The sequence below is a fragment of the Lepisosteus oculatus genome, chromosome 7 (assembly GCF_040954835.1).
Source record: "Lepisosteus oculatus isolate fLepOcu1 chromosome 7, fLepOcu1.hap2, whole genome shotgun sequence".
Lineage (NCBI taxonomy): Eukaryota > Metazoa > Chordata > Actinopteri > Semionotiformes > Lepisosteidae > Lepisosteus > Lepisosteus oculatus.
Window position 1 is genome coordinate 57,010,012 of NC_090702.1, and position 21,976 is coordinate 57,031,987.

A 21,976-nucleotide genomic window follows, 5' to 3' on the forward strand; every position below is an offset into this window, starting at 1 on the left:
TTAAAGATGGAGAAACGTCTGACATGTGTCGACTGTTTAAATCCGCTGTAAATGCATGCAGCCACCTCCAGTCGATCAGGCCATGCGTTTCCAGCTGTTTCAGAAACAGGAAACAAAACACCTTCCTTAATGACTCCGCTCAGCTGGGGAGCTGCTCTCCACTGTCCATTATTGATGTGATGTAACTGCGTCTCAAAACGAATATGAACTGCTGCAGGTCATGAGTGGCCAAGCTGTGTAATAAATTCTGAGATCTCGGTGTGAAATGAAGTTGTCATTTCTAAACTGCTGAGCTGAGCACGCTACGATGCTGAAAGTGCAGGAAATGGCTAGTACTGGTCTGGAACATGCTAAAAAGATTCTGCTTACAGAGGCAGATCCTGCTCCCTGTTCCATCACAGTCTTCCGAGGTGTTGTTACCTAAGGCTGGGGCAGATGCAGGCAGGCTGGACATACAGCACTGAAAACGGCTCTGTGCGATTTACTCCAAACCAACGAACTAACGAGCCCGTCTCACCCAAACTGCTCCTGACTCTCAGGCACCAGAGCCCACAGCAGCAGTCACGTCTTGAAACCTAAAAATGCTTCAACATAATGACAGCAGTCTGAACTCTTTCCTTACCCAAAATCACTTAACACCACTTTTCCATTGACAGAGACATGACCCACAAGCCCACACTTATTTGTCTGCCCCCTGTATATCACTGGAATGTCACAGCACACTGATTGTGAAGAGTGGTTTCCACAGAGCTCCTGCTAGCAAGGTCTGCGCCCTCTCTACTCTGGTAACCGCGGAGACGCCCCCTGACCTGGACAGTGGAGATGTCAGGACAGGGAGGCAGACAGGCCCCTGACTCACAGCTGCTCTCCAGTTCAGAAACCGAGTGCAGGGTCCAGATCCTCAGCTCTTTACATAATTGCGTGGTCATCCCGTGCCACAACACCACAGAAACATTTGGACAGATCGCTTAACTCAAAGTGCTCACACGCTGCATTCGAGGGCTTTGAGCACCTTCATCAGACACAGCCAGGAGAACACAAGAGTCAGCTCGATGATCTAATATTGATGTTGAATCCAAACTGTGCAGGAGCAAAAAGACCTCTTCAGGAAAAAACTGGGTCAACAGTTCTCACCCACTCCAGGGGTTCTGCCTCGTAACCGCAGTGTGCCTCAAGCATGCACAAGAAAACCCAATTCAAAAAGAACAGAAGACACACTAAGACAGCTGCTCAGGGTGCGGACCTGCAGCCCAGGCCTCACTGTCAGGGATTCAGACACCTGCTACAGCAACCACCAGGACAGCGCTCGTGACCTAGGTGTCCGGCAGTTAAACCTGGTTCCCCTGCAATATTCAGAGAAGGGACACAAAAAAAGTGTGAAGGTTTAGAAAGGTTACCGTAATGGTATTTGTACCCTTGCTCCTTGGGCAGGCTGCTCGGTATTTTGCAATGTAACTTCTCTGTGTAGAGGTACTTTCCCTTTGTCAGTGAGCTCACAGGACTGATGGGCACAGAGCAGTTCTTTATCGTGTCTCCCCTCTCCTCCCGTTGTCCGTGTCTCCCTCGAACTGGGAGGCTCGCACAGCCCTGAGAAATTCTGCCCCAGTCCTCTGTGTACACTCTGAGCCTCTCTGGCCTCAGAGCTGGGCGGCTCCACTCTGGTGTGAAGAAACAGCTTCGGTGATTGAGAGTCCAACGAGTGAAAGATGCCATTCGTCCTCTGTGCCTCCCTTTCATCCCTCAGTCTTTGTCTCTCTCTCTGTTCTTCAGTCTCGCTCTTGTTTCAGTCTTTCTCTTCTCTCACTCTCTTTTCCTCATCCTTCGCTGACTCCTCTCTCTGGGACAGGCTAGCACATGACTCGGTCTAGCAGCCCCAGAGCTGGCGGGAGGCGACGCAGTCGGAGGAATGGGCAATCCTACAACACCAATCCAGTGTGACACCCTCCCTTTCTCAATGTTGCACTAATTCCCAGCAGAGGGACTGTGCCTGTCGTCAAGCTGAGGGAGAAGCTCATCTTCCGTAGGATCTGACCTCACAGCTCTGATAGGAGCCACTGCTGCTCTACTTTACTGCAGTTTACTATACTTACCGCAGTAAACTACTTTTATACAACTTCACCTCGTCAAGATTTGACTAGGATTCACTGCGTTCAACAGCGGTTTACTCTTTAACCATCATGTTCCACTGTCAGCATTTATGAGACCGACCTGTCCTGGACCAGGAAGTAAAGGAGGGTGATGAAAAGTTACGGTTGATAGACCTCGGTCTGTCGCAGATCCAGGAGGTTTACGAAGAGCAACAGCTCACACGCCTCGACCTCCAGAGGGCTAATGAGCTCCCTGACCTGCCCCTGAGACAGGTCGTACTCCTAATGCTCCAATGGACAGGCCTCACATCCAGAGGGTTAACAAAGAGTAGGCTGACCGGCCTGTGGCAGGAGACCAGGTTCACAAGAAAACTAAAGCACTAGACACTAGAATATAAATAATAATTATTTTCTTCTGTTTTCAGCAGGGAATAAACCTTTACTTGTTCATTTGCAGCCTATGCATGCTGACACAGCTACCTACTTAAACTTTTTCAACTCCCAGTACAATAACGTTTCCATTGCATTGCTCTTGAAATGAACGTGCTTGGCTTATGCTCATTGTCCTTTATTTCAGATTTCAAGTCCAAATGTACTCTTGTATTCAACAGAAGATCCTGATGTGGATAGAGTGCAGTCCAACAGATCCTTCCCTTTGGACACAGGGTCTTTTGTCGACACCTCTTCCCGACTGAATCCCGGTTAATTCCGAAGGTTTTTCCATTAGACTCTCAGAAAACTGCCAGCTTTCGTCACACATCTTTTAAGTAATCACGAGATAATCTTTGCTCCCTTTTCAAACATTAACCAGAGTAGGACTTTCATGAAGAATTTACAACTTTATTTCAGAAAGAAAGAAGCTTATCTTTTCTCACAGAGACCTGAATGACTGAAATCCGAACTACAGGATTTCCTCTCCACCTGCTGGAGTAACGTTCCTGAAAAACACCGCCCCTGGCAGAACCGCGGCCAGTAAATACTCGTGCGTTTGAGAAACAGGGGTTAGGATCCCCTGGTCTGTGTAACACCCAGCATTGGCTAACGGGGCAGCCTGCACATTTCTCCCTTAAATACTGGATCACAAAGTGTCAAACAAAGTGTCCTACACCTGGAACCCTGAGCCATAGGGTGTGGAAGCTGTTCCAGCTGCAACACTGGTCCTGACTGACTCCTCCCCTCACCTGCCCAGTCTGCACAGAGCAGAGGACTGACGTCTCCTCATCACTAACATCTTTTGCATTTTGAGAAGATGGTACAGAAATTAACCAAAAATACATGGCCCATAAACTAACCCATAAAACAACACTTTAGAGCATCCTGATCACATTAACTGTGTTAACAAGTGAGCTGTCCTCACTGCAGACCCCAAACTCGGGTGCCTTCTGTCCCTCCAGCAATGGCCTTACTGAAAGGACACAGGGAAAGGGGGAGATAGAGACACAGCGTCCCTCCCTGTGAGTGAACTGCAACAGAATATTGAGGCCAGCACACACCTGTCAGTACTCAGCCTTCACTATCTGAGAGCAGACACGCCGTCGATACAGAGACACTGTGGGTACTCAGCCCTAACTGTCGGCGTGCAGACACGCTGTCGGTACACAGACACGCTGTCGGTACACAGACACGCTGAAGTCCAAACAATTGTATATAGCACCTTAACACCTAGTCAGAGCTCAGAGCCTGCAGTCTCGGCTCTTCCAGGCAGAAAGACGCTTCTGTGAAAAGAGCTAAAGACGTTTGCAAACCTGGGAAGATTTGTCTGTTCTGCAGTAAACCCACTTAATTTTTGCCAAGATGACCGTTCTAATGCAAGTCTCAAACTGACAAATGAAATCAAGTAGGAAACCCTCTCACAAATATTGTGAGGTGGAACTGAGTTCCTGTTCACAGATTTGCAGAGGTCGTACCTGAACCACAGTTTGAAGGCGTTATAACAGAACGATGCCACATCAGTAAATGAGATGGTCCTACATATCCTCTCTGCTAACTTTTGCAAGAAATCAATTACTGACACACTTTACAATCCTCATTACAGTGTCAACAACATCTCTAACACCTTACAGGCAAAGGGCACCTTACAGTATTTGACTTATAAATTCACTGAGTTTCTGTAGTAACACCAGGTGCTGTGAATAACCCACAAATCCAATTAGCATTTGCAGTAATTACTAGGGGCCAAGTACAACATTGCATGGACCAAATCAATAACTATTGATAGATACAATGCTATTACATCCTGTTCAAAGCAAGATCTTTCGCTCAATAAAGTCTTTGTTAATTGCATATAGGAAATTCGCCAACAAGGGTAAATGCAAATTGAAGTTGCTCCTGATTTGAAACAGATGTGCATTTATTTAATCTCAGCAATCCGGAAAGACATGAGACGTTACAGATGTTACAGGCTCATACCAGTACCTGTAACTGAGCTGCCTGGATTATGACAGTGTTCCTTGGAAATCTGGCACAGCTGTGGATATTATTTTCTAATTACTAATTTAATTTAGATTTGAACGTTCTTTGTTTTCCATTCTAAAACAGGCAAGAAGAAATCTGGAAACTGTAACACCCTTCCATTTTCTTTATGCCTGTTTAATTATGCCTTAAGACATGAAGAACATTTATGCTATGGTGCTGCTAGGGAGAAGCTTTTGTGCGACAACAGATTTTCCAGGTCTGTGCCCTCAACTGAACAGGCCAGGTCAGTATACAAGCCATAGGGGAATGGTTGAACTGAAGCAGAGTTCCAAACCAGAGGAAAACTATGAGAAGGAAACTGAGCTATGGAACACAGAGACACTGACTGACTGAAGAAACTGACAGGCTGAAGAAACTGAACCTTTTTACTCCTGGACAGAGAAAATTAAGAGGGGACCTGACATAAGTATTCAAAATCCTTAAAGGTACTTTTTTCTACCAAAAAAAGTTCTGAATGCACAGTGAACCAGAGAATGCAGTTGAATTGCAAACTTAGCGGAAGTGTATTTAAAACCAAGAACAGGAGGTACGTCTTTACCCAAAGGGTGGTAGGAGTGTGGAACAAGCTGCTCAGGCGTAATTTTGAAGCCCGTACCCTGGCTACTTTCAAGAAAGGGCCATGTGTTATTGGTCTGCAACCAAAAAACACTCAAGGGAAAGATGCAAGTAAAATTTTCAAGTCACACACATTCCTTTCAGTGTGTATAAGCCATGGAAGATATTAATAGAAGCTGCTGTTAACCACCTGGGAAGGCATTGTAACATTCCATACCTTAGACGGCAGGGAGAAGGGACTCAATCTGTAGGGCGCCATGGCGACTTCAGCTATTCAGCACAGGAGGTTCCACCAGCACTCAGCCCACCCAGCCCAGCGCTTCGGGCTGGCACTCCTGAATCCGGCACCCTTGCTTAGCTCCAGGGGGAGCTTTGTCTGGAGATTCACCGCGGAGAGCTTGTCTCCTGGCTTCAGCCCTTCACAGCAGCTCACCTCAATACGGGCTTTTTTAAAAGCACCGTAGTTAAGGGCACTTGCAACGCAAGTCAAAGTCCACGTTCCAGATTGCCAGGATATTCACCCTGCTCCTCGATTAAAGACCGGTTTCCTTCCGCCAAAGCAGCAGATGAAAGATTTTGCAGCCGGAGCCAATTAACGCCTCCACACACACAGACGGGTGTTTGTCTCAGCCAGTCAATGGCAGTCGGCAGGCCTGGTGGCTTTGCTGACAAGTTAATGACTGGCAAGAGCACTCGGGGGTTTTGCCAGAGCTGTTCTAGCTAAACTGCCTGAGAAAAACCCTCTTGTCGTGTTTGCAGCCTCCAGTCGGAGATTATCTGGGCTTGAGGTTTTGTTTGTTTTTCCATGGGGGAACTTGACCCTTCAGGCAGGATCCAGGTTTCTACAGTACCCTGCAGTCCACCAGCTCGGCAGAAGGGAGGACCTGGGGGAGGGGTAGTGACGCTGGGATAAAGGCACGTGTCAGAACGAAGGAAATCTCCATTTCCAGGCTGACTGGACAAGGTGCGCCAAGCTGTTCGAGGGTCATGGACACCACTGTCTCTGCTCAGCACCGACCCCACCTGGCTCTGGCCTCTGGTGGACACAACCAGTACCAACCCCAAAAAAACAACAAGATGTTCCAAACCCGCGCCTGCAGCACTGATTAACAAAATAAATGTTCTCTTTTAATATTTGTATTACTGCTGTTTATTTTTATTAATTCTAACGAGATAAAGGGGTTAACATCTATCCTGAGCTCAGGAGGAACAATATTGTGAAAGTACCCATGGAGGTAGTGGCTCGTTATTTAGATTTACGTTGCTTACAAAAACATAAAAATATGTTTTCAGGAGCCTCTTGTTTTAAATTTTGATGCTTGAAATTTATCATCAATTTGCAGCTTTTTATTGCTGCTTTCCATCGGCTTTCTGATGCCTCTGCACCTTCTCTGAGCTTCACTACACCTTATAAATTAGCTTGAACTTGTCCTCAGTAATCAATGTCACTCAGGTTATAGAAAGATCTGAGCAAGCATAAAGCTAATAGTCAAATCAATCCTGCTTTTATTATTATAGCATTTATCAAACATTCAGTTTTATGCAGCAACTAATGAACAGCAACAAGTTTCTTGTCTGCAATCAGTGGTCTTGATCAGTGTCCCTGTGCTGAATGGAGCCCGACAGTGTCAAGGAAACATGGAAGAACGCAGATGTGAGCTTCACTGCAGCTGATTCAGCCAGCGGGACGGCAGAGGGATGAGCGATGGGGTCTTTGTGCTCAACATGCCCGGAGCTTCCAGGCAGGACACCCGCAACATTCCCAGTGTAGGGAAGAAATGATCAAAACCGCAGGAGAAAATATCTGAATCCGGTAAATATAGAGGCCTCAGAGTTTCCAAAGTTTCTTCTGAATTTACTCCGTAACATTGTAAGATCTCTTTAATATTCAAAAAAATGATCTTTGATGTCCTCAGAAAATCTTATTGCCCGAGGCGATATATCCACTTTACAGCTGCGACACTGATCTCTCTGCCTTTATCTTCTTACAATCACTAATGTCATGGAGTGTACAATTCACAATTTGACAAGACAAGACAAGACAAATAACAGAGAGGCAGGACATCCTGAGTTAAATCCCGTGGTAAAGAACAGGCTGTGTGTTTGCTCAAGGCACAGGTGAGTGGTTTGTATTTGTACAAATTCTCTTCTTTTGCCCCGAGATCCTGCTTCTGCTCTGGGTTATAAACCACACAGGCACACTCTCCCCACCACCAAGGCACAAGGAACTGCGGTAATCACAGCAATCGAGTCATCATCTCCAGTGTGCAGGTCACACCCCTCTCTTCTGGCTTCTGCAATCCGGAGTTCCACACAAACCTCCACTCCCATCCCGCTCACTGTTTCCCCAGACTCCGCTTTCTTTCTCTTTGCTGCTTTGTTTCCAAGGGAACCCCTACCGCCGCACTCACACTTGAACGTACAAATCCAGCTCAGTTCAGGCTTCGAATCTGTGACTTTTACGGAAAAACTGATCAAGAGGGCATAAAGATAACTTAATTATTCATTCATAGTCATGTTTTATTGACCTCAAGTTCTACAAACAGGAGTCAAGGAGTCCAGACAAAGGAGCATCGATACCGAGGACTTCCCAACATTATGGAATAAAATTAGATTATGTTTCAATACAATCCCACTTATCATTATGGGGAAGCAATTCCATTGTAATTACAAAAAAAAACAGCATAAATTAATGTCTGCACTTGATTGACTAAATAAGCAATAACAGCAGATGCAAGCACAAGAACACATGTATGCAGATGATCTGTGGCTTCCTGGTAATTCACCAGGTATTCTAATCCTGTCTGTAAAGAGGTTAAAGAGTCTTTTGTAGGATTCTAAGATCTCTTTCCTGGGGGAGTTTTGCTTTGTCTCAAGGCCTGGACTCACCCTCAGTGGCTGAAAACTGAGCGATGTGGTGAACAGTGAAAGGTCAGTGTAACAGCCCATGGACCTGCAGATGTTTAAGGGTTGTGCTTCTGTTGTGGTCAGTAAGTGCCCCATACGCAGTGAATCAAATTCATAACTGTTGGGCTAGTTGCAGCTGAACTGGAATTGATTATCTCTGCAAATTAAACCATACAGCATAATTACAATTGCAGTCAGAATCACAGACCTAACACCAAACGTACCAATACAGTACATAGCCATAACATCAATTTCAATTCGGGCTCAATAAAGTCTCATCTATCTATCTAACAAAGACATAACCACCACAAGTGTAACTTGCCCTTTTTTTTACCTGGGATGCATTTAATTACTGAGAGCCCAGAGACACAACAGCACAACCTCCAGCAGGAAGTGGTCTGTGCGGCTTGCAAACCCCTCTGTGCTCAAAACAACTGCAATCAGCTGAAGTCATAAAACAAAAACTTCTCAAAGACTCGGAGTCCCGTGTTAGATTTGGGGTGTGTTAAAAGACAGGCTTGAAGTGCACCCTCCAAGGGAGAGTCTAGCTCTTGGCCCTGTGACGCCCTGTGACGCCCTGTGACGTTGGGCTCAGGGGTGTTCTTGGACAAACAGTGTCTTCGGAGGCCTGACTTTGTAAACAGGAAGCTGCATCTCACGGAGCTACACGCCAGGCGGGACCATGTTACAGTCACAGTAAACACAGCGCTGCGGCTACACAGACCGCACACTGCGCAGACTGACGTGCTTTCCTCCTGTCTGTCCGATCCCAGCGGATCTGGAGAAGGCCAGAGGCTACCTAGCACTTCAGACAGGCGCTTGGAGCGTGGCTCTGGTTTGCTTTATTGTAGTTTCTAAGGCGCAAGGACGCCATAATGCCATGATGCTTTGAGATGGAGGCTGGTTTTCCTGCAGATCAGATACCTCACTTTTCTCTTGAGGGAACTCCAATCACTCTTCTGTGCTGTTTCCAGATTAGACCACTGCTTTCCCATCTTATTTCAACGATCTTGATTCTGGTACTGGTAGAAACCTAGCCAGGCTTACAGACTACTCCAAAACAGGAGGGTCAGCAAATCCTTGAGAAGATGCAACCGAGTTTCAAAAAGATTTACCTAGAACTCAAGACGGAGCAACTCCCGGCAGATGACATGCAGAATGTTATTGAAAAACAGGAATTATAATGACAAAACCTAAAAATGCTGAGTTTGAAGAGGCTACTTACGAGAATATAACAATATTTACATCTTCCTGACACTGTGGCATAATGAATAACAAGCAAACAGAATGTTAGAATGAACAGTAAAAAAGGCAAAGAAATTAAATCGAGGGATGGTATGTTAAAATTGTAGCTGTAGTCTAACATCATTTGACATCAAGCTCTAGTAAAATCGCTCTTGGAATACTGTGATCAGTTTTGGTCGCCATGCCACTCTGGAATCAGACCAGAGAAGATTCTGGTTGATCAACCAGACGCAGGAGGATCCTGGGCTGAAAGAAATCTCCTACACCGACAAGTTGAACTGATTGAACTGAACCATGTTAGTATTGAACAGAAAAGATGACAAGGGGGTGAACTGACTCATTCAGAATTCTTAAGAGCATTATCACAGTGAAACAAACGCCTTTCTCCAGGATGAGCAGTGAATCACGGAGCCCAGGGGGCGAGGAGGGGGGGGGGAGGTTTTTACACAAAAATGGTGGGAGCGTGGAACAAGCCGGCCAGCCATGGTGTTGAAGGCGATACTCTGGCTTCTTTCAAGACACAGCTGGATGAGGTCCTGGGATCGATTAACTACTAACGACCAAGCGAACTGGACGGGATGAATATAACCTTTATGTTCTTACGCGCGTTCAGCTGGAGTGCTGGAGCTCCAACACGGCGCTTGTGAATTCCCTTTGTGTGGACGTGTTGCTCCATTGTTTCCCTTTCCCTCGTCACAGGACAACGGGAGGCACAAATCGACGGTTAGAGCACATTCACATTGTAATGAAGTATCCCGTTATTCCAGTCAGGAGCAGTATTGGCTCCTTCGCTGTCGTTGTGCTCGGTGTGTGCACTATTAAAAGCCCCGTGCCCTTGACACAAATAAGACAACTGCCACAATAACGTTTTTATTTTTACACAGCTAGCACGCTCCTATATGCTATAAAAAACGCCAGCCTGGTTCTGGGGCTAGTTTAGTCCTCGAGTGCCAAAGGACAGTTTCGTTCAGGCACAAAAAAACAGACTCGACGGCCCGGTATTTCAACAAGAACAACGTCACTGAGGGGCTTGATAGGTGTTTCGGTATCGCACCTCCAACTCGACATTAACAAAGTTCAAGAAAGACTTCTGCACTTCTCCGAGTCAACAATCCGGATTAAGAACAATCTGGTCTCCCTTTAATTTGTGTTTTACCTGCCGGATTACGTAGCCGTCGAACACCTCCAGCATCTTTTGTATTTATTACTCACAATCCGGTGCTCGACTGGTGTAAAACCGCCTCCTGCTTCGAATAAGATGTGTTTTTTTGGCCAGTTCGCTTGCCACACAGGTGCTGCTCTTTAACCTACCGCCGGCACTGGTCGGGGAATTACAGCGAGCCCGGCGAGCAAGAAAGCTGTACGACCGTCCACTTGCAATAGCGCCCACAGGGAAAGGAGACGTGCTGTATTCATTTTTAACCTCGGCAAATTTCATGACAAAGGGGGTTTCACCGTGTGAGATGTTAGACTGGGTGAACTAGCGATTTTACAGAACTAAAAAAATATAAATAAACTGGAAACTCGTGATCCTAGATTACATTCGAACCCACAAGCAAGCAGCTATTATTATTATTATTATTATTATTATTATTATTATTATCACACGCTGATCTGTCTAAGCGCTCAGGTAGTGAATGCCACGCTACACAACTTCTAGCGCGGACCCGTAACAGCGCTCGGGTTCACCTGAACACAGTAAAAACCGGGGTGTCGCACCGCGACACACGGGGACCCGACAGGGGGACGGTGGAGATGCCCCTGGTGCACCGATCGCACACCCGCCTGCATGACACCACAAGTGACTCTGACTCAGACTCACGGGGGGGGAGGGGGGGGGGGGCTTTTGTTCTCCCGGGAGCCAGTGGGCACCCTGGAAAACAGGGGGTCCTTCCCGGATCCCCGCGGCGTCCGGCCCGGATGGAGCTCGGGTCCGAGCGCAGGTACGACCGCAGCGCTGCGCGGCTGTGAGCGGCGGGGACTCGGGGACGCGCTGCCCCCGGTGAGACGGCGCTGCTGGCCGGGGACTGCGGGCACCCACCCCACTGACCAGCCGGGAGCCGGGGTGGGTGGTGGGGGCGTGAAGGGGTGTCCAGCGCCCGCTGAGGGGCTCCTATCTGCCACCCACAGATGCCCCTGGCACCAAACGCCCTGCGAAACTACAGAAGCCCACCTCCCCACACAAGCACAGGGCGTGCAATACGCCGACACTCGCCTGGAAAGCGCGCATCTCTCTGCGGGAAGACCCCGCTCGTCCGCGCCACGCTGCCCCGCACAATCCCGCGTCCTCCGCCAGCCTGAGCTCCCGCAGCCCCCGCGCAGAGGCGAGACGGGTCGGGGATGGAAGCGGCCGAGAAGCCGAGGCGGCGAGCCCCCCTTACCTGGGTGGAACATACTTTGGAAGTAGAAGATGACGAGGATGAAAGACCCCAGGCAAGTGGCGAGCACCATCCGGCAGATCCTGCTCATCCTGAGCTCGAGCAGAGCCTGTCTCATGGCTGCGAGCGGCTGCGGGTGCTGATGGTGACACTGACAGGCGCACCGGCTCCGCCAGAGCCCAGCGCAGCGCGGACCGTACTACTGCTCTCCGCCAGCCCGGCGGCGGGGCGGCGCAGGCTCCGCCTCCCGGACACCCTCCTCCCCCCGGCAGCCGCAGAATGGGCGGGTCCGGCCGGCGTGCCAGCCTCGGCAGCGGAGCCCACTCGGGGCAGGTCCACGCCGCTTCCCGGTCCGTGGCTGGATTGTCGGGGAGGGACGGCGGAGGGGTTTCTTTTTTTTTCCACTCCTGTCTAGGGAGAGAGGCCCGCTCCCGGGTTGTGTCAGTGCTGTACTGTGACAGGGAACCGCGGCTGCTTCGCGGTCAGCTGTGGGCACCCTGGTGCCCGGTGTCTGACTGCTGGCCTCGGCCCCTGGTCCCTACACGGGGTGACATGCACGCACCCCCGCACCCCCGGGACCTCGGCTGGGAGTCACTCGCGTCCCCCAGACGACTAGCGGTCTGTACAAGGAGCTGTGGAAACAGCGCAACCGCGCTCCGGCTTACAGAGGAAAAAGAACAAAACGCTGAATGCCCACTGAGTGTCGACAGAAAACCGTCTCTGCAGAGACCTGTAGACAGCGAACCCGTGTCCGCACCCGGGACCAGAACGCGCCCCCCCGGGTGAGCTCGGCTACAGTGTCAGACACCCGCGCCGCCTGTGCGGTCAGGCTGCTCCGACACCTAAACGGTGTGCAGGGTGAGCGTCTTCACAGCTGCAGCAGTGAAGATGCATCAGGAGTGGCCAGGGACACTGTGCATTGATTCAGAGGCCTCAAGGACAAGGACAAGGCTTCACACCTGTCTCGTCTACTGCCACCGGCGCCAACTGATCAGCAGATCGCTGATCCTACTCCTTGCTGCACAGAAACGGAATGATCAGCGCTATCGACCCGCCCCAGGGTCCCAGGAAACCCAGCACCTGGAGAAGATTTTCATTTAAAGCTGAAATCTCAATTTTCACTCCCTCCAGAGTTCGTCACCATAATAGTGAAAAAGCGAAAATATCACGGACATTTTGAAAACAATCCACCTGCCTGGCGATTGCATTAAAGTCTAGTATTTTGATGGAACACAAACCTCTACACATCTCCGCAAGGACACAGTCATTCGCAAAGAGGAGAAAATCGCATAGAGGAAAAAAAGTTTCCAGAACTGCAGCACTGCAGTATAAATATTGCACTCCCCCCGGAGAGAAATATTCAGGGAAATTCAAGCTTGGGAGCTCCATCTTTGGTCTTTAGTCTTGGTGGTTTTCTATGGTTCTTTTTATTTATCATCCTGACTTAAAATTCAAAGGAAAGTTCTTGTTCAGAGCTCATAGCCCTCGAACCCTGGTGTGCAAGAGGCTGGTGTTTGGCCCTCAGGCCAAAGACCTGGAGACCCCAACCTTGTCAGATACACAGGTTTGGGTCAAAGTCAGGACAGGGCCGATGGGTGGCAGATTAACGAGGATTAATGCAGACAAGTGCAGGGTTTCGCATGCAGGTAGCAAAAACATAAACTACAGTCAATACAGAATGGGAAACACTGAGCTTGAAGGGGCTACTTATGAAAACAGACTCACAATTAACATTTTCAACACAACAAAAATGTTAGGATACATAGTTAAAGGTGTAGAATTTAAAGGGATGATACTTTAAAATTGTACAGTTGTTTTGGAATCAGTCCTGAGAATTAAACCAGATATAACCTAGAGTATAAGGGAGTGTCCCACACTGAAAGACTGAAGGAACTGAGTCTCTTTAGTCTGAAGGGCGTGTCCCACACTGAAAGACTGAAGGAACTGGTCTCTTTAGTCTGAAGGTAGTGTCACACACTGAAAGACTGAAGGAACTGAATTCTTTTGGTCTTGAGCAGAGAAGACTGAGCGAAAATTTTCTTCAGAATGAACAGTAAAACACAAACCAGAGGACACAAGGAAACTCAAGGAAATGCATTTAAAACAGAGAACAGGAGGCAATTCTTTATGCAAAGAGGTGTGGGAGTGTGGGACAAGCTACCCAGCCACGGTGCTGAAGCCTGACTTCTTTCGAGAAACATTTGCATAAAATCCTTGGATTAATTAGCCACTAATTTCCAAATGAGCCAACTGGGCCAAATGGTTTCTTTTTGTTTGTAATTGTTCTTATTTTCCTGTTTTAGGCTGCTAATGGCCTTAAGGAGCTCTGGGCAGAGAAATGTGTTAAGTAATTTAGTTGTTTTCTTTTCAGTTCAACGTCAGGCCTACTCTTCCTCTAAAAGAGCGCCATCTAAAGGTCAGAAACCATATTCCTGCAGGTGGATTTCTAAAGATCCAATACAGAACTTTCACAGGAGAGGTACACAGAAACGTGTTAAACAGATACAGAAACACATTAGGACAATGCAAGTCAACACCAAAACTGGGATCTCCTTTTAACTTACTAATTAACAGTAAATATGGTAATTAAAATGTGGACATTATGGTCAAAATGTGAGATGTTTGTCCATAAATTGGTATACACTCCTAAGCCACAGCAGACTCCTGTTAATAAATTAAATTTACATTTACTTCTTTGAGTTTCAAACAGAAGGGCACTTGTTGAAGTAGTTTCATTTTCCAGTCCTTTCTGAAAAATCACATAAACGCAGACTTCACAACCTTCCTGCCACTGTGAAATACCCATTCCTTCTGCGAATTCATCTTCACCTCAGCTTCATGCGAGCACCAGGGAGAGATATACAAATTATAAAGCCAGTTTAGTTTTGAAACAGCTGTGTTATAAATTATCATACCCTAGTGGAATTCTGACTCCGAACAGTGTTTGTAATCATTCTCTTCAGATCTGGCACAGAGTTGTCCGATATCAGAAATCTACTAACAGTGTCAATATTGTTTTAATTATAATGATAAATAACATTTTTATGTAGCACAGGAGCCCCAGTGCACAGCAGGGCAGCGAGGAAAGACGCTGCTTCGCCGGGTGAGTAAAGGAGCAGATTAACGTTGTGCAAGGCCAGCATGGGAATCAACCAGGTCATTGGTGCTGACACCTCTGCTCTTGCAAACAGTCTCCAGGGATGTTTACAAGCCAAGTAGCCAGTTATGTGTCATCCAGCCTTCCCTAGCTTTTGAGATCTGTCTGTAATTGTACTAACATTGTGAAGAGCCATGTAATCAGTAACACTATGAACAGCTCTGAGCTGTGATCAACACTATGAAGAGCCCTGAGCTGTGATCAACACTATGAACAGCTCTGAGCTGTGATCAACACTATGAACAGCTCTGAGCTGTGATCAACACTATGAAGAGCCCTGAGATGTGATCAACACTATGATGAGCCCTGAGCTGTGATCAACACTATGAACAGCTCTGAGCTGTGATCAACACTATGAACAGCCCTGAGCTGTGATCAACACTATGATGAGCTCTGAGCTGTGATCAACACTATGATGAGCTATGAGCTGTGATCAACACTATGATGAGCTATGAGCTGTGATCAACACTATGAAGAGCCCTGAGATGTGATCAACACTATGATGAGCCCTGAGCTGTGATCAACACTATGAACAGCTCTGAGCTGTGATCAACACTATGATGAGCTATGAGCTGTGATCAACACTATGAAGAGCCCTGAGCTGTGATCAACACTATGAACAGCTCTGAGCTGTGATCAACACTATGAACAGCTCTGAGCTGTGATCAACACTATGAAGAGCCCTGAGCTGTGATCAACACTATGATGAGCTCTGAGCTGTGATCAACACTATGAACAGCTCTGAGCTGTGATCAACACTATGATGAGCTCTGAGCTGTGATCAACACTATGATGAGCTATGAGCTGTGATCAACACTATGAACAGCTCTGAGCTGTGATCAACACTATGATGAGCTCTGAGCTGTGATCAACACTATGATGAGCTATGAGCTGTGATCAACACTATGAACAGCTCTGAGCTGTGATCAACACTATGATGAGCCCTGAGCTGTGATCAACACTATGAACAGCTCTGAGCTGTGATCAACACTATGAACAGCTCTGAGCTGTGATCAACACTATGAAGAGCTCTGAGCTGTGATCAACACTATGAACAGCTCTGAGCTGTGATCAACACTATGATGAGCCCTGAGCTGTGATCAACACTATGAAGAGCCCTGAGCTGTGATCAACACTATGAAGAGCTCTGAGCTGTGATCAACACTATGATGAGCCCTGAGCTGTGATCAACACTATGAACAGCTCTGAGCTGTGATCAACACTATGATGAGCCCTGAGCTGTGATCAACACTATGAAGAGCCCTGAGCTGTGATCAACACTATGATGAGCCCTGAGCTGTGATCAACACTATGAACAGCTCTGAGCTGTGATCAACACTATGAACAGCTCTGAGCTGTGATCAACACTATGATGAGCTCTGAGCTGTGATCAACACTATGATGAGCTATGAGCTGAGATCAACACTATGATGAGCTATGAGCTGTGATCAACACTATGAACAGCTCTGAGCTGTGATCAACACTATGAAGAGCCCTGAGCTGTGATCAACACTATGATGAGCTATGAGCTGTGATCAACACTATGAACAGCTCTGAGCTGTGATCAGCACGATGAAGAGCCCTGGAATTTGTCAAAAAATCTGAGGGAGACACAAATAGGAATAATATGCATGTATGTAACATGAGAGAAAAATCACAGAAATTTTAAATATAAAACATAATTTTCTGTGGTGTGCGTCTTTATTTGTGTGTGCCCTGCGAAGGACTGGCATCCTGCCCCGGGAGAACCCTGCTTTTCACCCAGTGTTTGGCAGGATTGGCTCTGGCTCAGCTGCGAGCTCAGCTGGAAGAAGCAGTTAGAAGATGGATGGGTAGTTCTCAGTGAGTGCTGGCTGAGGTAGAGATTCTGAGGCAACCGTCGTAAGAGTGGTGGACGTTATTGCTGGTATGTTCACTGATTCCTACTCTGGGTTTGCACAATCTGGCCTACCCAGACTGACAGATGTTTCAGTACAAGTAGCAGTCTCAACAAAGCAGATTCAGTCTGTTTCAGGCAGCTGTGCAGGACAAGCATAAGATAAGATCACTTTATTGGCCATATACAATTTCTTGTATGAGGAATTTGTCTTTTCACATACCCCAGCTTGCTCTCCAGGAGACACACAGACAGGGAGAGAAGCTGGGGGTCAGACCGCAGGATCAGCCATTTATACAGCACCTCTGGTGCAGCTGGGGCTAAGGGCCTTGCTCAGGGGACCAACAGAATAGGATTCCTTTGCTGGCCATGGGACTTGAACCAGCAACCTTCCAGCCACAGGCATAGATCCTTAGCCCTTCTGTAGGCAAGCATCTACACCTGTTGTCTTTCTTGTCTTACTCCATGCAAAGCCATAGTTTGGTAGAAGAATTTATGGCTTTTTATTCCCAAATAGCTCTTAAACCATTGCACTTGAGAACACTAGACATGTCCTGAAATTGATTGTTATTGACAACAAGCTACTCAGCCATGTGGTTGAAGCCGATACCCTGGTTTCTTTCAATAAACAGCTGGATGTGATCCCGGGTTCAATAAAAGAGGCTAGATGGACCAGATGGCTCCTCTTATTTGTAAACTGTCTTGTGTTCATTTTTGAAATTACTTTTTTTTCCTTTCGTCCCAGACAGCGCAAGCTAGGAATACAAATGTTCCCCAGGGACCATTCTCCAAAGTGTCCTACAGATTCCGCTTGCTTATTCACAGGAAAAGCAAAGCTCATTTCCTTCCCTCTGGGTTTCCAGGAAAGCGTGGAAAGTCTTAGCATCACCAGGGCACTAAATACATGTTTCTTCTCAGAGCACACAGCGGTACATAGTCACTGGGGACCTAAGCCTATGTTTCTGAGAGTTTAACTATATACGTTCAGAAACTTTGAAAAAATGAAAAAAGATTTGCAAACAGCACTGATAGGTATGCACTGCAGGGGTTTCTCTGAGTGCTAATGAATTCCGGGTTACACTGACAGTGTGAATTAAAGTGAACCCAGGGAGAAATAAAACATCAGACAACCAGGCAATTAATGTGTCCCCAGACTGATAGATAAATACTAGGAGACTCAGAAACAAAATGCAAGAGAAGAAACCAACAGTGCTAACAGAGAGTCAGCACTAGTGGATACACAGCACTCTTAAGACACAGGAAAGATAGAAGCAGCACAGGAGTAGCACTATACAGCACAAAGAGTCCTAAGCACAGCCGGATCAGAAGCTATCGCTTGGCTCAGGGTCTTTGCATCTGCTGGCTCAATAAATAAGCACAAAGATCATTCAGACACAGGAACTGAACCCAGAGGAGTTGAGGATCTCTGCATACATTTATATTTACAGGGATCAGATTTTGAAAAACATTCAAATGGCACTGTGTTAGGAGAATGCTACCGACCGCCAAACTCAGACATCAGTTGGAGCGCAGTATGAATTCTGTAATGAACTAGAAACATGCGTACAGGAAAAAGTGCTTATAATGAGAGACTTGAATTTTATAGGAAATAGGGATGTCAATGACAATAACAAGAAGAGCACACATGGATAATGAGTCCTCATGGGTCCGACTCTCGGTGCAGCTCTCCCTCCGGGAGTCCAGACTGATCCAGACGTGTCCGACTCCCCGGGTGGATCTCCCTCCGGGAGTCCAGACCGATCCAGACGGGTCCGACTCTCTGCTCCTCTCTCCCTCTAGGAGTCCAGACCGATCCCAACGGGTCCGACTCCCCGGGCGGCTCTCTCTCCAGGATCCCGGCTGCAGGAGTCCAGAAGGATCCTTGCGAGTCCGACTCCCTGCGTGGGCCTCGCTCCGGACCCTGGTCATGGACCGGTGCGGACAGTTTTGCCTCAGTCGGCATCGAGCCGGCCTGCCCTGTGACCGAGGTGTAGTGAGCCGGCCTCTCCCAGGGGACTGTCACGCCCTGCTCTGGGGTCTGCAACAGCTACAAGTCCTGATCCACAGGGACCTCTGCTGTTCTTTTCATCTGATTCAAGAATTAAAAATCCTCAGAGACTCTGATGAAGTTAACCCAGGTAGGCTCTCCAGGATCATCACCTGAAACACTCACTAGAGGACACAATTTAGAAGTTTAAAACTGAGCACAGGACTCCTTTTCACACACAGGTCTGTGGGGGTCTGATACAAGCCCCCCAGCCTTGTTGTTGAAGCTGATACCCCCTTCTTTTGTTTTGTGATTCTCACCAGGCCTGTCATTCAAAAAGTTAAACCACTTTATCACCTTGGCCCAACAGATTCTCTCACTAATGAGTCAATGCAGTGAAGCCCGTCTTTTTACCTGCTTCTCGAGGGTTGTCACTGTGTTGGACACAATCCTTGTGACATCTAGTGGAAAAAATAAGGATTGCAAGCTCAGAGTTAGAAAGTACTGTAATAATAATTGCTTACACTTACATAGTGCTTTTCTGGACAGTCCACTCAAAACACTTTACAGGTAATGGGGATCCCCTCCACCACCACCAGTGTGCAGTGTGCACCACCACCTGGATGATGCGACGGCAGCCATAGTGCACCAGAACACTCACCACACATCAGCTATCAGTGGGGACGAGAGCAGAGTGATGGAGCCAGATCATAAATGGGGATTATTAGGAGGCCATGATTGGTAAAGGCCAGGGAGAAATTTGGCCAGGACGCCAGGGTTACACCCCTACTCTTTTCAAGAGACGCCCTGGGATTTTTAATGACTACAGAGAGTCAGTTTTACGTCTCATCCGAAAGACAGCGCCTATTTTACAGTATAGTGTCCCTGTCACTATACTGGGGCATTAGGACCCAGATGGACCGCAGGGTGAGCGCCCCCTGCTGGCCCCACTAACACCTCTTCCAGCAGCAACCTTGGTTTTTCCCAGGATGTCTCCCATCAGCTACTGACCAGACTTACACCTGCTGAGCTCCAGTGGGCTGCCAGCAGTGAGCTGCAGGGTGATATGGCTGCTAGCCATAGTAATCTTGCGTCTAGGTGGGGTGCACGTCCTGAGGGGGATTCTGAGTATGAGTCTGAAGTGGTAGATAGTGCTGCTTCTTCCCAGCTCTCAGGTTCTGCACAGGCACACTGTCTGTGTGAAATCTGCACGTTCTCCCCATATCTTGGTAAATTTTCTCTACCATGGTTTCCTCCCACAGTCCGCAAAACATGCTGTCTGAACTGATAACTTACAATTTAAACTGAAATACCAGGAGTATGATAAACGACTTACAGAAGATAAAAGCTCCCTCATTTGCATTCTTTAAACACACTGTTCCAGAGAGGCAAGGAAGAGCAGAAAGGGAGGGATGTAGTACTGTGGGGCAAAAAGCTTTCAGGCTCAAGGGTTAAAGGTACAGGATTCAAGAGTCCCTGAATCGACAAGTATGAGTCAGAATTGTTGTTAGGAGGCGTATATGGTTCATATAGCGTTAGGAGTGTGCTACATACTGTACCACCACATGCAGGTGTTGATAAATCTATGTACAGTACATTCGATAATTAAAGATTTATGTGCAGAAGAGGCTGGATTTATGGGAGACCTCGAGTTTCCATGCTTAGCCTGGGAAAGTCCAATAGGCATGTCAGCAGCAGAATTAAAGACATGGCTCATGACTGATTTCTTACCAGTTGTTTAGGAGCACCTACTTGAGAAAGTTTTTGGATTGATCTTTTTTCAAACTATCAAGACAGCGTGAAGCAGAGGAGAGAGATCCCTCAGGGACCTGTGATCACATGTGCTTTAATAGAGGCCCTGAACAGTACATTCAGTCAAACACTTGTAACTATTATTTCTTGCATATAGAGCTTCTCATTCCATAGGATCCCTTAAAGTGCTTAACATACATGAAGTGACCACTTCACTCACCACTGAAGTGCTGAACCACATATATACAACAGTATCACGATCTTTTGTACATTGTGAGACACACTGAGGATCTACAAACACGCAGCACCGATGTAATTACAGTCACATCTGTCTAAAGGTATTACATCATGATAGTACACATAGTACACAACCACATACAATGAATGTAAAAATAAAAGAAATCCTGTTTCTTTGTGATTTTTTTTAGAGATTCCTATATATCCTTCAGATTCGCTGCAGAATGCAGCAATTTCCCTGTAGTATCTTCCCTGTAAGATCCTTGGAGGAGTCCTGCAGGGTCTGTGTGCAGAACTCTGGGAGCATTTCAGTCATGCAACCATGCAGCTGTTTGCTCATGAACCCTGGATCCCTAATTACCGATAACTAGAAGGATAGTCATGTAACGGTCTAGTCCATTCCCACATGCCCTCACAGCTGCAACGCCGTGATGGGCAGCAGAAACACTGTTACAGAGACAGCAGCACAAGAGGACGGGGGTCTGTGCTGCTGTGCTGTAGAAGGCAGTCATGGGCCTGCAGGACTGTCTTTTTGAATGCCAACGCCAGCTCAGGGGCTGCAGACACACCATCGGACACACTCACACTGACCACGCAGAACCACGGCCGGCCGGCCGGCCCTGCTCTGTCAGCCTGGGCTCCTGGAGCCTCCTGCGGTCTTTTTGTTTCAGTTTCAAAGCAGCCCTCGGAGACATAGTTGAGTAGTTTAAAGAAAAAAGCCCGTTTGGTTGTAATATTTCTGATAATGAGTCACCGGAGTTCGATAGGTCAGTGTGCCTGAAATGAAATGAGTGTTTTCCGTAACCACGAGTTTTGAGTAACTGTGCCTGTCTAAGAAAATAGTTCACCGCAAGCAACACACACACACACGAGCCCGCAAAGACACTGCACCTGCGTTTGCAATAAAGATGCAAGATAAAACCAATCTCTTTTAATCGCTGTTCATCTAACCGGCAGTTTTAAAAATAACCTCCACCATACTTCTCAAGTCGCCGTACACCGAGCAAAAAGAGCTACTGATGCCCGTCCGATACAATGACCTCCTCCTAGAATCGGCTGGGTGAGATCCATATGCCACTAACTGCTAAACGGGCTAGAGGGCCTGAAAAGCCTCCCCTCGCCTGCAACCATTTCGCCCGGAGTCAAGATGGCCAAAATGCCCCCAGCCTGCCGCTTGCGCCCCAACTCCCCCTCAAAGCGGAAGGGAAGAGAGCCGCCGGGCTACAGGACAGTTGCCACAGCAACGCCCAGCCAATGAGGCGAGCGCAGCCCGCCAATCCGGACGGCGGGTGGGCGGGCCCTGGGCGCAGCACTTCCCGT

The 21,976-nt window shown here is 47.5% G+C and overlaps 1 protein-coding gene and 1 long non-coding RNA gene across 3 annotated transcripts in view; both read right to left on the reverse strand.

The window, feature by feature from the left end:
• Positions 1-11,891, reverse strand: part of chst11 (carbohydrate (chondroitin 4) sulfotransferase 11) — a 92,331-nt gene extending 80,440 nt beyond the window's left edge. Inside the window, exon 1 of one of the 2 annotated variants that reach the window (XM_006633053.3) lies at positions 11,666-11,891. In XM_006633053.3, coding sequence (XP_006633116.1) covers positions 11,666-11,765 — 100 coding nt within the window. In that variant the 5' untranslated portion in view covers positions 11,766-11,891. Of the gene's footprint in view, positions 1-11,650 lie in introns of both variants that reach the window. The other variant, XM_006633052.3, reaches the window with a different exon arrangement.
• Positions 11,892-18,244: 6,353 nt separating this feature from the next.
• LOC107076409 (uncharacterized) lies at positions 18,245-21,955 on the reverse strand. Its single transcript, XR_011190126.1, has 2 exons — positions 19,082-21,955; positions 18,245-18,852 (listed from the first exon to the last, which is right to left on the reverse strand). It is a non-coding gene; the product is annotated as an uncharacterized lncRNA (long non-coding RNA).
• Positions 21,956-21,976: the final 21 nt, after the last annotated feature.